The following is a 16,965-nucleotide window of genomic DNA, read 5'->3' as shown; positions in this document are numbered from 1 at the left end:
CACACTTGAGTTTGGGCAGTCTCTCATGTTGAGCTCAAGTGCGAAGAATCACACAACTTGGCTGTCATGTGCTACATTCCAGAATGTTCCTTTACTTAACCACATCGTTCAGCCCTAGATTTTGCCCACCCCATTCCTTTTAACTTGCAGACAAGGAGTGGATTTGCCATACTGTGTGCAAGTTTACTCTGCGTGGGTGTCTGTGTGTGTTTTGTATGCGATTACTTATTTCTGTCTCTGGTCAAAATTAGATGTGTAAATATCTGGCTTTATGATTCGTTTCGCATTCACACGCACACAAAGACACACACACACGCGCGCGTGAACAAACACAGGTAAACATACAGAAACAACCATAGAAAAAAGTCAATATTTATTTTCTCTTCAAGCGTTTATTTTACAATGATCATGTTAAACCGTTGAGATGCATGTAAAAATTAATGTAAGTAAAACAAATACGAAAAAATTAGTCTTCATCTGCGTGGCGCCCGCATATGTTTATGTTAAACTAGTGCAGCCCGTTCTTTCGGTCTGCCACTGTAATTGTATTAGCAGACAAGTAACTTTTAATAATCGTAGATTTAGATCAAACTGACAAATTACACGGCGCTTACATATTCCGAGTAGCTGCAGAGTCTGTCCAAGACGGGAGGCGTTGTTTTCCTATGCATGGCATTATGTGCTAACCACATTGTTTAACATGCTGGACTAATCTCGGCAGATTAAACGAAGAGCAGCGGGGTGTTCACTTGAAGCCACCACACATGCACCACACTGCGTCGACAAATCGCTAACCCGTTTCTCTTCCAAAATTATTATGCCATCTTGAGTAAATGAAACCAAAGAATGTGATTCAATGCGAACAAAACACGAAAAAGCAGTGCAAATATTTTGTAGAATTATTTTCGATTCCTATACGGCTCCAAATAAAAGGATTATTGAAAAGGAGACGATCACCGCCAGATTGAAATTACTTTTTTCAATCACAGCAAAAAAATAATGCAAAACAAATAAACAATAGATCTCAATAATATGAGATGTTTTGTGAAATATCTCCGTGGTTGTAAAACGAGGTCAACAGCAAACAACATAATATCAATAGCATTTGCGGTAAATTATTACGCAAGAGAATTAAAAAAAATATTTATGCACCGTTTGTATTTGTTTATTAAACAACATAGCCGAACGTTAAATAAATGGTTACATTGACATTGTAAAAAAATGACCGTAGAAATATGACTGATATTAATTGGTGATGAACAATGCAACTTGACTATAGAGCAAAAAACAAAACAAAAAACAAAACCGAATAAATGATAAGCATTCGGACAATTAGTGAATTACATGATGTGTACTTAGCACTCACATTTAAACATAGAAGTAAGCCGAAATCTCCTTGTTCTACTTTTTCTGTATTAATATTTTAGGTAGCCTGCAGAAAGGTTACGTGTTCACTCTCTAAATCGAATCCTTACCTCATCCTTTCGGTGACCAAATACATAACAAACACACGAAAAAACAATAAAACAAACAAGCAATTTGGCAACATAGTTCAGTCGTTTTCATCAAGTTTCGGTAGCCTAGTCCTTTGGAAGCACGGCCCTTACGGGGAATCTTTCTGAAAATCAAACGTTTTGAACTTGAATGCAAAGAAATGGAAGCAAAAGCCACGTAGTTAGAGTGGAAACTGCTGTCAGTCTGAGCAAACCGCCTTTGTTTGCCAACCCCCGGCCTCGCAGCGCTGGCCCACAAGTGGCCACTGGATGTCGCTCTTGCTCCACCAATGATGCCTCACCTTTCCCAACTTGACCGCGCTGACGTCACAGCAGTCTGGAGAATCAAGGCCACTTTCACGCCGCGATTGGTCTTGAAAATCACATGACCACGTCTCCCAGCATCCATAATTATGTTCCTGATATATTTTTTTGCACCCCCTCCTCCCCAAAAGATGTCAGCATCCTACTGTCCTTATTCTGTCGGAAGAATCCACCAGTGGGGTTGAAAAAAAAATGTCATGTCCCAACAACATAGCGGCTGGAAACTTCCTGATGGATTCCTTGATGGGAGGACCATCATCGTACCGGGGTGACGCTTACTCCGGCGGGCCCGGGATGTTCATCCAGACCGCCGCGGACTACAGCTACACCGGAGGGAGAAGCGTGCAGGACAAGGTGGCCCCGTCTTCCCTCTCCAAGGCGGAGGCTGCAGCTGCTGCTGACCGACTACCGGCGGAAGGGCTCCCGCTTGGCAGCTTCCACGAGAGGCCCTACCTGCCCGCGCAGCTTGCCGCATGGAGCCCAGGCTCCAAGTCCGTGGGGGACTCGCAACCTGTTGCCTCGTGTTTACAACCGTGCAATGTCAAAGAGGAGGCGTTTTGTGGCCGCTATCCGGGTGACAGCAATAAGAGCAAAGACACAACAGAGCCGGCCGTCTATATCCGGCTGGGGGACAATAGCTGTGGGCCCCAGGCGAGCGGCTCCTTCCAGGTGTACGAAGCCGAGGGGCGGCATCGGTCCGATGATCAGCCGCCTTCCTCCCGATTGTCGTTCGCTCACTTGACCACGGCGGCCGAACAGAGCTCGGGCCGGCAGAGCGCGAGGGAGGCGAGCCTTGTGGTTGACGACGGAGAGGGCTGGAAGCAGAAGGCCAAGAGTGACAGCTGCTCAGATGACTCGGATGTCGAATTCAAAGGTACACCAGTATTTGACTGGATTTCACCCCCCCTCACACCGGTCCCGAGATTGGTGTACGAGATCCCCTAACAACACAGACTTCGTGCTTCTCTCACAGCCCGGGGCATTAACGCGTTTACAATAATGTGGCAATGAGAGAAGAGCACTTATCATGATATAAACACCAAACGCTATCTCATTCGTCCACCTAGGAATACTTTAAACTGTCATCGTTTACACTTCTAAATTGTGCCGTCAACATAAAAAGTGACAACTTTATTATTATCAATTACAAAATCACGGCGCTTTGGTTTATTTAAAACGAAAGAAAAAAAAAAACCTCACGGCCAACGTTTGAGACTGTTGCGCTGCAGCCACAACACACTATTTCATTCCAGCTCTACAACTTAATTATTTCAGGTGAACCTTCGCTACCGCACGGCCTCTTTACAATTGTCGTTTTTTGAACAAAAAGAACTGCAGGACATTTATAATATATTACTAATTAAATTTGCATATTCTCTCAGTAGTCAATCGTTTTACAGCTGTATGTTGCATTCTTTGAACGTGTGTTTTGTGTGTGTGTGCGTGTGTGTGTATTATTTTTAAACTCTGGTGTGGGTCTGTGTGCAAAAGTATATTCTTGTGAGTGTGTGTGACTGTGTTGTGTGTGCACGCGCGTGCATATCTGGTAATGAAATGTGTGTCGTTTTCCCCTTCGACGCCCCTCCCTTTCTTTTACATGTCTTGTTTTGCGAGACCTTCAGTTGTTATATTTTGGTTTTTAGAAGAGATAATCTTTGCAAAATATAGTTGGCTCTAAGTAACCAAAGTCATTAACCTTTACGAGAGTCTGAGGTCCAACATCGATAGTCAAACAACCTCATTGAAGGCGCCTTTGCGTGCTTAATTATAATTTGAACTAATTACACTGAAAACTGAGGTAATTGTTGCAGAAAGTATGTTCATCTGTCTAAAAGGGAGCTTATCTATATGCGTAACTATTTAATTGTCAATAATGTTGTAGTTTGATTGTTGTCAGTGCTGGAACGTAATAATGATAATAGCAGCCAGTACGGGCAATATCCTTAACCTACTGTGGTCAGTTGGGATAGGCACCAGCAAGCCTGCGACCCTGAGGATAAGCGGCTATAGAGAATGCATGGAAGGATGGATTAATGATAATAATAATAATAATAATAATAATAATAATAATAATAATAATAATAATAATAATAATAATAATTATATAATAATAATAATATTGTTGACTTGCAGTAGATGTATGTGCGTGTACATACCCGATAGCTCAAGCAGGTTAGAACTACATGTGTTTGATGTATAAAACATTCTTCTGATTTTTCTGCAAAGCCCCTCTTCACTCTCCCTCTCTCCCTCTATCGCTCTCTCTCTCCCTCTCTCCCCCTCTCTCTCTTTTCTAGAGAACACTGCAGAGGAGTCAATGAACATGTTTCTATACCGCTTTGTTGACACAGATATAGATATACAGTACTTCATTTAAACGCCTAAATAACCACACGATGCTCAAACAGACAAATGGCATGTCACACCAGTGGCTCGCAAACTTTTTTTTTCTAATGTTCCCCCCTGTGAAATATTTTTCCCTCTCAATACACCCTGAACAGAAAAGTAGTTTTGGATAGTGAGAAAAAGTTAGAAAAAGTTGCCTTGAAATGGTGAAAAAAAAAAAAAAAAAAAACATCTATGGGTCGAGGTCGATAAAGCTCCAGCCCAATATTTGACTCAAATTGACCCACGTCTGTGAATTGTTTTGAACTAAACAAAAAAACGAAAAATAGAAAGAAACAAATAATGATTTTTTTTTGTAACGTCAATTTGGCCAAATGTTTCCGTGGTCATCGTTTATTTTTTAAAATTTTTTTTGGATTTTTTTTTTTACCCACATTTTGTTTATTATTTTTCATCCAAACGTTTCCAAGACTGCGCTGTATCATCCGTATGTGAACATTTGGAGCTGAATTTGGTTAATTATCTGTTGCATGAGCGCTAGGCACATTACATTCAACAACTCCTGAAGATACTGTAAAACAAATTAATGGCACACCTGGTTCTGCAAGGGAGAGGCTATTCCACATTTTAGCAGCAAATTTCTTTATGTTTCAATTCATTATCTCTTAATTTGAAAACACCCTTTGCAAGGTATTACAATGCATTACTTTATATTGGTTGAGACCTGTAAAAGCCTTGGTAAAATTTAACACACCTCTGTTCGAGGATCACTGCATTAGTTTGACAGATAGATGATATAAATACCAGTTAAAACAGGCGTTTTGATCTTTTACGCATATTACTATATATGATATTTTCGTTATTCTGCTTTTACAATACATGTGTGGCATTCACTGATCTGTTTGGATGTTTATTATCGTTCACAAAAGCATTTAGCATGACTGATAGCAAGAAAAACCACGCACATTTTCTGATGATTGCATCGGCCAACGAAGGGACAGACCGACATACAGTATATCCATTCGATGTGTGTGCATGTGTATTGGGCTTGGGGGGGAAGGTCTTTTTTTCTCATTTCGTCAATATTATATTTAAACGAAATGCTTCTTAAAGAAAAGAATGCAGTCCACAGCGAACACCCAGTGCACTCATATACATAAAAGCGGGGGTGCGCACACACACTTACATCTTGATACGCGTGTACACGATTTATAGAAAGATAGCTATATAGATAGCCAGACAGATGTTACAGACAAACAGGCAGGCAGACACACAGACAGACACTCAGGACAGACAAATACCCAAGACAGGCAGACAGACTGATTGATTGCCTGCCTTTGTTTCTGCATGGGCAGATTTTTCGGCGGAGAAGGCAACCGGAAGCTGGTTGAAGGCCAAAAGCGGCCGCAAGAAGCGCTGTCCTTACACCAAGCACCAGACGCTGGAGCTGGAGAAAGAGTTCTTGTTCAACATGTATCTGTCCCGCGAGCGCCGCCTGGAGATCAGCCGGAGTATCAACCTGACCGACAGACAGGTCAAGATCTGGTTCCAGAACAGACGCATGAAGCTCAAGAAGCTCAGCAGGGAGAACCGCCATAGGGAGCATGGCGCCGTCTACCATTACGTCTGAAACAGCCACATGCATGCACCCACACACTCACATATACACAAAAGCACACATATCCATACACACCACGTAGAACCATTCAATCATTCATCAACTTCATCTGGACACACACGTACACGCACACACACGTACACGCAAACACACAGTCACACACGCCTGCAAACACACACACACACACACACACACAAACACATACACACACCCACACACACACACACACACACGTACACACACACCTACACACACACGGAGGCGTGCCCGAGGACAAATTCTTAAAAGCATCAAGTGAAACACTGTTGGAAATGAACAAACCCGGAGAATGATATTGTGTGGGGATGACGCGCAAGCGTCCAGCTGTGCACGTGCACCAGGTGCCCACGCATGCAGCTACGTCACGTCACGGCAAGAACGTGTCAAAACAACACACGCATGCAGGGGAGCAACTTGTCCCTGCGAACAAAAAGTGAGCTGAAGAAAGGGAGGGAGAGAGAGAGAGACAAAGTGCTGCTGAGAGCATCGGGCCACTTTTAATAGAAGCGAGAGACCATAACCTTGATTTAAATATTATCCAGGTGACCACAGTAAGTCAAGGTCATAAAAATCTAATGTCAGCTTCGCCCTGGAAAGCGTTGGGGGTGGATTTTATGATCTGCAAATATAATGTGCCGCAGCAGTAAAGATGCGCTTAAAAAGGTGTGCGTGCGCGGAGGAGGGCGAATCCGCTCAGCGTTGGCTGCAAAGTGCACAATCCACTCTTGGCCGGGAGAAATAAAGATGGAGGAGAAAGAAAGATGGAGGATCAGCGGCACGGACAGCATAAAGGAAGTACGTCTAACCACCCATCAAGGAGAACACGTGGATTGGACCAAGTAAAGGTAGGATTCATTATTTTATCGTATTATTGTTATTCTTACAATTGTGTTTGCATTTTTTTTTTAAGCTTTAATTCAATGCTTTCATTTCCTGTTGGAGAAGCGTGGGATTTATCTCTCAGCGGGTGTTTGCTGGTTGACAGCTGTGGAGACACGCACGCCTGTGGGTTGATGCTTTATGATGATGGAAGTGTGTGTGCTGCCGAGTATTATATTTACTGTACATGCATGCAGGCTTTGGTTTGCTCGTTGACAACCAATGGCCGCTATTCTGTGTATGCTAGATGTTTTGGATTATTTGGTGCTGTTCGAAAGTGCTGGACTATTTGCCAAGAAAGCAGCCTTCCTGTGGGCTCTCGTGCAGCCGTTATTGTTGCCATTCTTGCCTTTGTCTTCGTGCCACTGGCCCCCCACCCACCCCTCGTGGATTTTGACCCCTTTTATCACGCAGCTGAAGCGTGGTTTAGGTAGTTTCATGTTGTTGGGGTTGGCTTCCTGACTCGGCAACAAGAAACTGCCTTGATTACGTCAGTTCGTTTTCATCAAGGGCAGAATTTCATCCGAATGCCCCCTTTAAGTCGCTTAGGTTTCCACAAAATGGATTTGAAAACAGAATATTTAGCTTTTGTGAGTGTGTGTTTGTGTGTGCGTGTGTTTGCGTGCGCGCGTGCGCGCTCATTTCTTCCCCTCCGTGCTGTTTGTTGCATGTAGTAAACACAGGACATAAACAAAAGGCATCTGCCATTAATAGACGAATAGATGTATGCATGGCTGCACGGATTGATGGACATTAGAAATCAATATGTCTAAGGCTTCCAGTTCAACCCGCTTCTTTTTATGTGCACACTTAACGTCGGTATCATGAGAGCTGACATTCATTGAAGAAATCACGGGTGAAAGAAACATTATATGGGCATGTTTCCTCAGGACATTTTTTAAGTAAACACACCGGTGCTGAACGAATGACAGTCGTTGTGCGTCCCTTCCAAATGCGCATTAAAAAGAGAGATATTTATCATTTACTATCCCAACAAAGTAAAATTAGCTATTTTAAATACAATATCCAGCCGAGATGCGAAGAATAATAAATACAAGAATATTTTGCATGCTTGCTGTAGACGAGCAAACATTTTCCGATTAAATACACACAAACATTTTATACAATTATTGTTTTACAGAATAATTCCGTATTGTTGTTGTTATCGGGCACAGCTGAAGGGGAAATTGTTCTTTTGAAAGAATAATATTTACGTTGCACTTGCATCCAATTTCTAATATATCATATTTTACATTAAATTACCTATGTCGAGTGTACCAACGTACTATATGTGCAATTTGTCATTAGTGCCATATCCTACTACAACACAAGTGTCATAGAAGAACGATAACATTAATAACGCAGCCCACATATATATATATATATATATATATATATATATATATATATATATATATATATATATATATATATATATATATATATATATATATATATATATATATATATATATATATATATATATATATATAATAGACAAATGATCCTTTGGTTATGACATAATCCCGTGGAGACAGACGTGGGCATGGCATACTTCTTGTGTCCCTCTGCTTCACTGGGATGGTCCTGTGAGTGAGTATACATGGCGTGAAAATAGATATCAGGAAAAAGAAGCGCGCATGGAGTCCACGCAGCAATTAATCAAAACCACGCAGTTGGCTTGTTGTGTTTTGGCCATCACGGGGGCTGCAGGCCGGCGTGTTTACTGCTCTCTTTCATCTGCTCTTGTTGTATAATGATATAAAAAAATCCCTGGCGGCAGTGCATACTGCAAGCAGGGGGACAGTCTGGAATCCAAAGTCACTTACATTCAGTCCGCTCAATGGCCGTCTTCTCCTGGAATGTATCAGTGACAAAGACTTTTACAGCGCCGCAAACACTTACCCCTAAAACCATATAAACATAAAGTCATTTCTTTTCACTTTGTAGTGGAGCACAGGAGATGAAGCCCTCCGACGGTCACTTCCTCCTCGTAGGGGTGTGACGGGGAGACCATTCAAACGGACGCACAAAATGGACATCACGCCACATCCAAATGCAGAAACAAACACACACGCACATACTCACACACCCACCACACACAAAACACGCGCACACTGTTTGAAGGTTAAACAATCATGTGAGTTCTATTGTGCAGCTCATATATATATATATATATATATATATATATATATATATATATATATATATATATATATATATATATATATATATATATATATATATATATATATATATATATATATATATATATAGATAGATAGATAGATAGATAGATAGATAGATAGATACATGTATAGATATATATGTAGTTAGAATCATATATTTATAGTGTGTTATATGTTTATTTTTTATTAATTTATTTACATACATACACACACACACACACACACACACACACACACACAATGGGTTTAGAGAAAACCAGTTAACAACTTAACCCAAATAAATAATAATTGTGTGTGTTGCTAACTGTACTGTAGGTCAACATTCGTCGTACAATGTGACGGGATTGTTTTTTAATTATTTTTTTAATATTTTCAAACGATTTTGGGCTACAAAAGCTGTATAATAATAATAATAATAATAATAATAATAATAATAATAATAATAATAATAATAATAATAATAATAATAATAATAATAATAATAATAATAATTTCTTTTGGTATACAATACAAGGCCATTCCGCGAGGTCAACATATTTGTGTTTGGTCACTTCTTTGAGTCTGTAGGGACAAGGATGTCTAATACAGTATAATCACTATCAAGTGCATCTTATTCTTTATTTTACAAACTCTTTGAATTCCGTGCCCTTTTATGCTCCTAAAAATATTGATTCAAAATAAAGGGCTACCTACGCAATTTGGGGACATTTGTTTATATCCAACGATGATACTCATTCCTCGCTGCACGTCGAATCCTTGTCTATTATCTTACACTTACGTATACATGTGTTGTATTTACTCCGGCTGTGCAACTGTACTGTTTCGAATATGGCTTAATCCCGTGTCACAAAGAATTCCACAAATTGTTGTAAACAGTTCGATTGATTACGAGAGCAACCCAAATCAGGCAAATCTTTCGCTTTCTTTTATTTGGGCGAAATCCCTTTTGGCCATAAAATGCTGCATGGTAGTACTTTGTACGAGTATAAATATGAACTTGCTTTACCGCTCACTGCAATTGACTGTGCACAAGATGGCAAACATAGCAAAATGTTTGAAAGACAAGCGTTTTGAGCATGTGCATAGATTACCAATGCGTGCAAGCAGACGCAGCGCAGAATCAGTAAGAAATTTGAATGTGAAATATCTTGAATATGTCACACTAGAAGACATGAACGACAAATGGTGAAGTAATCAATTTATTTGCAGAAATAGAAAAAAATCGGTTGAAGGTGATACAAAACTACACAAAGGTTACACATGTTAAACAATGGATTAAAACTAAACACATATACAAAAAAGAGAAAAGAGTACTCAAATGTGCAGGTATTGCATGACCACTCTCCAGAGGTTTAATGACAGCAGCAGAATAAACAGACGTGGGCCTTCAACGCCCCCCCCCCCCCCCCCCCCCAAAAAAAAAAAAAAAAACTAACTAAAACTTTGAAACGATCTTACTGAAGGAAAGCGAATTTATAGCGCATACATCTGGTGAAACATTTGACTTCGCCTGTACTCCGAGCAACGCTGTCTGGCCTTTTACATTTCGTGCTTGAATCTGAACTCCATAATACATGAAACCCCAACTGCAAACATACAGACGATTATTGGCTGTCGTAAAATGACTCCATAATTTTTCATTAGTGCTCTTATTTTCTTCAGCACGTCATGAATAGTTTGTAATTAGCTGATATTTCGATATTTTATGTTGCATCATTCCAAATGCAGTAATTGATTAGGCCACAAATACATTTCGTTTTTGGAGGATGTAATACGCGTACCTGAATTCAACTCAGATTTGTGCGTATTTATTCAGCTTGTGTGGATTTTTAAGCAAAGACATGACCCGTATGTAAAGCACCCCCCCCTCCACCCCCCCAAAAAATAGTAGCCCTATATGTCTTAATACACAATTGAGTCCAAAACCCATGAGCTGTCCCTACATGCATAAGCCGATCGCTGATCGCCTGAAAGCAGATCTATTAACGTTTGAGATCAAAAGTTAAAATTAAACTTAATGACACGGTAATTCCAATTGCAGCCCGCATTGCTGCGTATTCGTTTACCAGCAATGCTGTTGCATGTCCTGCTAAGTGTCAGTATATTGCAGGATTAAGCAGGCAAATTAACAACTGCGAAATTGTTTTATAGCTTTTTTTAAATCTAACACGCCTTTTGCCTTCTTTTTGAGCTGCACTATCTGCGGCCTGTGCAAATGTGCGTGTGTGTGTTTGTCTGTGTGCGCGTTCTTCACATGCGCACAAGTAGTTGCGTCGGTTTTTATGTCAAGAGAGGGACTGGGATGCTGACTTACTAACGACACGTTTATGAACAATCAAATGGTCGTCGTTAAAATTTATTGACAGACATTAAAACATGAACGGCCACTATGTGGAATATAGCCGCACTTGTGGGCTGCCTGTCAACAATGTCGAGACCCTCTTCTCCACTGCTATCTCCCGGATCCCCATTTTAGGAAATGTCGTTGCGCCCCGTTGAAACCAGCGCAATTTTTATTGTGCGCATCCTTCGTCTACTTTGACGAATCCTCTCTTGTCTGTTGAGCTGTCAACACCGCCCTCCTTGTTAAAAAACAAACAAAACAAAAACAACACAGCATATCATAATTGCCCATAAAAAGTTGCTAAAGATGGGCGTTTTTGCAAGGAAAACACCTAAGGCTTTTCTTTAATTTATAATAATATTCACTGCAATATCAAGCTGGAGGATTTCCCACGCGGACAGAGATTGATGACACCGTTAAATAGTGCCGGGCTCAGTTCCATACGCAGTGTGCGCATGTATCTGCACTGCGACTGCACAAAGATCCTCCATTAGCGCTCCCACGGCATAGTTTATCCCTCGCAAAAATGAACAAGGCACAACAGTTACCATTGTACCTTTACGATGACGCCCACAACCAAGAATTTAAGTTGTTTTATACGATTAAAGTGCGGCTATCTCGCGGTAAGTGGCGCATTGATTCGCCTTACAATTTTTGTCGGGTAAATACAGTCACGTGACGCGGACGCAGCCAATGGGAGGCAGCGGAGCTTGGCGAAATAATTACCTGCCTTGATTGTTCTATGGCCAGATAAAAAAAAGTACACATACACGCCATATAATAATCGGATGCATGTAAACGAGCGAAGGAGGCTTCGACATGTCGACCACGGGGCACATAAGTAATTATTATGTGGACTCCCTGATCAGCCATGACACCGACGAGGTCCTGGCAGCAGCAGCGGCAGCAGCCGCCGCGACTCGCTTCTCGGCTCCCTCCTCGCACCCTTCCGGCCCACGTCCCACGTCTCTGGTCCCGGACTGCGGCGACTATCCGTCGTGCAGCTTCGCCGCCAAGCCGGCGGTGTTCCCCACCTCCTGGGCCCCGTCGCAGTCGTCGGTGGTCTACCATCCGTACAGCCACCAGGCTCACTTGGGCACAGACTCCCGCTACGTACGCTCATGGCTGGAGCCCATCTCGGGTGCGATGCCTTTCCACGGCTACACGGGCAACGGCAGGCACTACGGCTTGAAACCCGACGCCTTCCCGGAGCATAGAGCCGGCGATTGCTTGGGAAGCGGTGGCCGGACCTACACGGATTATCTCTACTGTTCGTCGTCGGACATGCGGGACAAGACGTTGCAGAGCCTTCCGTCGCCCGAACCCGAGCTGCTGCTGGCTGCTGGCAAACATAAAGAGGAGAAGCCTGAACTCGACCCTAGTAAGTTCAATCTTCCTTCATAGCCCGCTGGGCTTCTTTTTTTCCTGGTAACGACATCGTCCGTAAAGTGAAATCATACACTTGCTCCCCTTTCCACTGCAGCTTTAGGAACTATAAAAGACAAACGCTACTGGCTAATAATACTGGGGCTATAAAAACCTTACGGGGTTGTAAACGTGCTTCATGTTAGAACCATGCAGCAAGATGTTGAATTTTAATGCAAGAAATTCGCACATTGGACTGCTTGTTTTTTGTTTTTTGTATTTCAATAAAAAAGAAAGACAAGAAATGATTCCAGGATTTTCACTGCTTGGTGTACAAATCATGCGGTTAGATAGCCGTATTACTTTCAACCATTTTAGGCCTAGCATAATGGAGGGGTAGCCCAATGTTTTTGAATTAATTCCAGCAACTAACACTAATTAGTGGATGATCACGCGTTAAAATAACTCACAAAAGTCATTCACGCATCTTGAAGAATGTCATTGGGTGAGTTTCGCCGAGGACCTGTAAAGGCTTGAACTATGGGCTACTTTATGGGCCAATAAAGCGAATAAGCACATTGAGTATTTTACGATGGTGTTACTCACAATTTAAGGACACTTTGAAGCAAATATACTTTGGGGAGCGCACGGAAGGACTTTGGAATCAAAATAAAAAAAGCCATTATAAGACAACTTGCTAAAAGCAGATTTGCTAATTCAGTGTGTTTTTATTGCAGATAACCCAGTAGCAAATTGGATCCACGCCCGCTCCACCAGGAAGAAGCGCTGCCCTTACACAAAGTACCAGACTCTGGAACTGGAGAAGGAATTCTTGTTCAATATGTACCTCACCAGGGACCGCCGATATGAGGTGGCCCGGGTCCTCAACCTGACCGAGAGGCAGGTAAAAATCTGGTTCCAGAACCGGCGAATGAAGATGAAGAAAATGAACAAAGAGAAAAGCGACAGCAAGGAGCAATAATGTCAAGGAAACCCCGATTAACATGATTTTCAACCACTATGGACAACACTAATACAGCCAGACTCCTTCCTCTTTATATTTATTATTTACTCATTTTAAATCCCATTTTCAAGACTGTTAGATGCTTGTTATTTTTGTACGCAATTGTGTGTCCTTGTATTTTTTTTAAGAAACCTAATCCAACATTGACACTTAATTACACATAAATGTGTGTGCGTGTGTGTGTGTGTGTGTGTGTGTGTATATATATATATATATATATATATATATATATATATATATATATATATATGTATATATATATATATATATATATATATATATATATATATATATATATATATATATATATATATATATATATATATATATATATATGTGTGTGTGTGTGCGTGTGTTTGTGTGTATTTTGTAAGGTAATTTACAAAAGTACAATTTGGAAGCGTATACCGCTTCAAAGTGAGAAAATACTTGAAGTCCTTCGTGTTTCACGCGTCCATAATTTAAGATGCAGGTGGAATATTTTGTACAGGCTCAAAACATCTGCGAATGTCTGTCTTGTTTGTATATTTTTTGTGATAGATGTTGTGTACCTTTTTTGACTGTAATATTCTATACAAGTGAAATGTAGAGTGTAGATAGAGATCTACAAATATAAACATTATCACCCAACTTGCATTCTGTGTTGATTATAAATTTGACTACTATTGTCTGCATATATATGCAACATACAAACATGCATGTATATTTACCTGTATGTGTGTGTTTGAGTGTGTGTGTGAAAAAGATTCTTTGAAAGCTTGATTAATATTTTTATTTTTATCATATTTTTTACGATATTTTCAGCTACCAATGGGAAATAAAAGGGCCACGGTTACTATTGGTACTGTAGTGATACTTTAATCACCACAAAGTTCTTGAATATCTACCTTTAATAATGTTGACTACACTTCGATATTTTTCAAGTTGGACAAGTCAATTAAAGTATATATATATATATATATATATATATATATATATATATATATATATATATATATATATATATATATATATATATATATATATATATATATATATATATATATATATATATATATATATATATATATATATATATATATATATATATATATATATATACATACATACATACACACAATTGATGTTAAAAACGGCTTTCACGTTTGATAACGAAAACATACGAGTTTAATTCTCCCTTGCATTTTACCTCACTTAAAGACATAATTATTATTTTGGAGCATATGCAGCTTCCTTGCTTTTTTTTCCTTTTTTTCCTATCACTTTTTTCATAAATGTCCATAATTCACAATTTAAAGTTTTGTCAACGAAATGTACTAATTGAACCAAAAACATATTTTCATGGTTTTTTTCATACAAGTCATCTAAGTTTTCCTTGAGATGTTGTTTATGGCGAAAGAAACGTAATGCAGTAGCCGAACAAGCAACCCCAAATGTCGGGATGCAATTTATAAATTGACCCAATTTTTCACTGCACATTTAGGAAGATTTCGGCATTTAAAGGCTGTAGAAAATTTGTAAAATAGGATTTGATATTATGGTACACAGAATGTGAGAGTGATCGTCGCATTTTCTTCCCGTCTTCTAGGGCTAAAATAACTTTTTTGTGGTGAACAATAAAGACAGGATGCTCCACTTTCCAAAGCCCAATACTGTGTATTTCCGCCCGGACACACACAAAAAAGGCCGTTTTTACAACCCCACGCTGGATGTTTGTCTCAAATGCAGACCAACAAAGCAAACTCGAGTGACTGGCTAGACGTCTGGCCTAAATGACTTTATGGTTTTAATGGTCGGAGCTGGAAGACTCGTTCAAAGGAGTCGTGCGCACCTTTAGTGGAGCCTAGACCCCGCCAACCCTCTTTTCTCACCCACCCTAGCCCGTATCACAGACCAGCTGCAATGCCCCACCCCCACCCTGCACTTCATCATATGAGTGCCCTATTAAGCAACCGTTAGATGGGCAAAGAGTCAATACTGTAGTTGTTGTGCATCAATGAATATACGTAACAAGGTCTAAATGTGTCAGAAAAGCACTCATGATAAAATGTGGGTCGTATTTTGTAAATTGACGTTGCTTCTATTCAAACAAAATGGCGACGTTCTGACGTGATTTGAACAAATGGGGACATTTTGTTGTCCCCGCCATATAGTGTTTTCTGATTGGTGGACTCAAGCCAGGTTAGCAGGTATAGGCAAAGGAGTGGGCGCTAGATGACGCTGTTGCTCCGCGTTTTGAACACCAGAGCCTCTGCTGAATGACTATTTGGGGCTTGTCTTGTAAAAATGAAGGGACTACATAAGGACGCCCATTAGCGGCGGTCGCATTTCATTAAGGATGCCAAAATGCCCACTACGGAATGTATTAAAACATTTCTCTTCGAGCATGATTTTAATGCGTATTGATACATTTAAAAGGACACTTAAAATCACATTATATACCAGTGTACATGAATTACACTGTGTGCTTTGTTACAAATTGACTTCTTAACCCAAATAAACGTAATGTATAGAAAACATTAATGATCGCCTTATCTCTGTATTGGGATTTTCTTTGATGATCTTACATTGTACAAACAATCTTTCAGATTGTTTAAATGACTACTTTAAAACAAAAAATGAAGAAACATTAATATTTTCTAATACAACGTAAAAATAAATTAGTTAGCTGCAAAAATGCCTTTTGATATAACTCAAATATAAGTACAACAACAACAACAACAACCACAACAACAACAACAACAATAATAATAATGATAATAATAATAATAATAATAACAACAAATATTATTATTATTATTATTATTATTATTATTATTATTATTATTATTATTATTATTATTATTATTATTATTATTATTATTATTATTATGTACGTGTGTGCGCGAGCGCAGCGTTAGCAGTAGTGATTGGCAATCTGCATATTTATTGAGTGTGAAATGTCTATAAATTCGCCCTGTGCGCCTTTCATATTTTACGACGGTGTGTATAAAACGTTAGTGGCCCGACAAAAAGCACACTGGCATATTTGGAGAGCGTGAGGGAGAGAGCCCATGCGAGCGTTGAACTGGGACTCGCGAGTGCTGATTGCAGCTAAACATCCAGTGTAAAATTTTATGAACTCTTCCACGCGAGAGAAGATTTATCCTCTGTGGCTTTTACGGGGTCATTGAGTGGCACCTACTATTCATAGGTCGTGTTTATATTTGCGTGTGTCGGTGTTTTACAGCGCCGGGTGCAAGTGTGCGCTGCCCTGCATACCCCCTTCACTCGATTACACATGGACTGTGCGTGCTTTGCTGTGTACTCCCTCTAAGTCATTTACGTGCTCTTATTTTGTGTTT

General features: G+C 40.1%; 2 protein-coding genes across 2 annotated transcripts; both read left to right on the top strand.

Moving 5' to 3' along the window:
* Nucleotides 1-1,760: 1,760 nt before the first annotated feature.
* Nucleotides 1,761-5,793, top strand: LOC148428016 (homeobox protein Hox-C10a-like). Its single transcript, XM_088408197.1, has 2 exons — nucleotides 1,761-2,691; nucleotides 5,519-5,793. The coding sequence occupies exons 1-2, from the start codon at nucleotides 2,010-2,012 to the stop codon at nucleotides 5,791-5,793; spliced, it is 957 nt and encodes a 318-aa protein (XP_088264323.1). The 5' UTR covers nucleotides 1,761-2,009.
* Nucleotides 5,794-12,051: 6,258 nt separating this feature from the next.
* Nucleotides 12,052-13,727, top strand: hoxc9a (homeobox C9a). The gene is made up of 2 exons (XM_088407700.1): nucleotides 12,052-12,613; nucleotides 13,335-13,727. Exons 1-2 carry the CDS (start codon nucleotides 12,052-12,054, stop codon nucleotides 13,577-13,579), a joined length of 807 nt encoding a protein of 268 aa, XP_088263826.1. The 3' UTR covers nucleotides 13,580-13,727.
* Nucleotides 13,728-16,965: the final 3,238 nt, after the last annotated feature.

Source organism: Hippichthys cyanospilos, chromosome 2 (genome assembly GCF_059441005.1).
Source record: "Hippichthys cyanospilos isolate Australia breed blue-spotted pipefish chromosome 2, RoL_Hcya_1.0, whole genome shotgun sequence".
NCBI lineage: Eukaryota > Metazoa > Chordata > Actinopteri > Syngnathiformes > Syngnathidae > Hippichthys > Hippichthys cyanospilos.
This window is presented reverse-complemented; position numbering and strand designations above follow the sequence as displayed.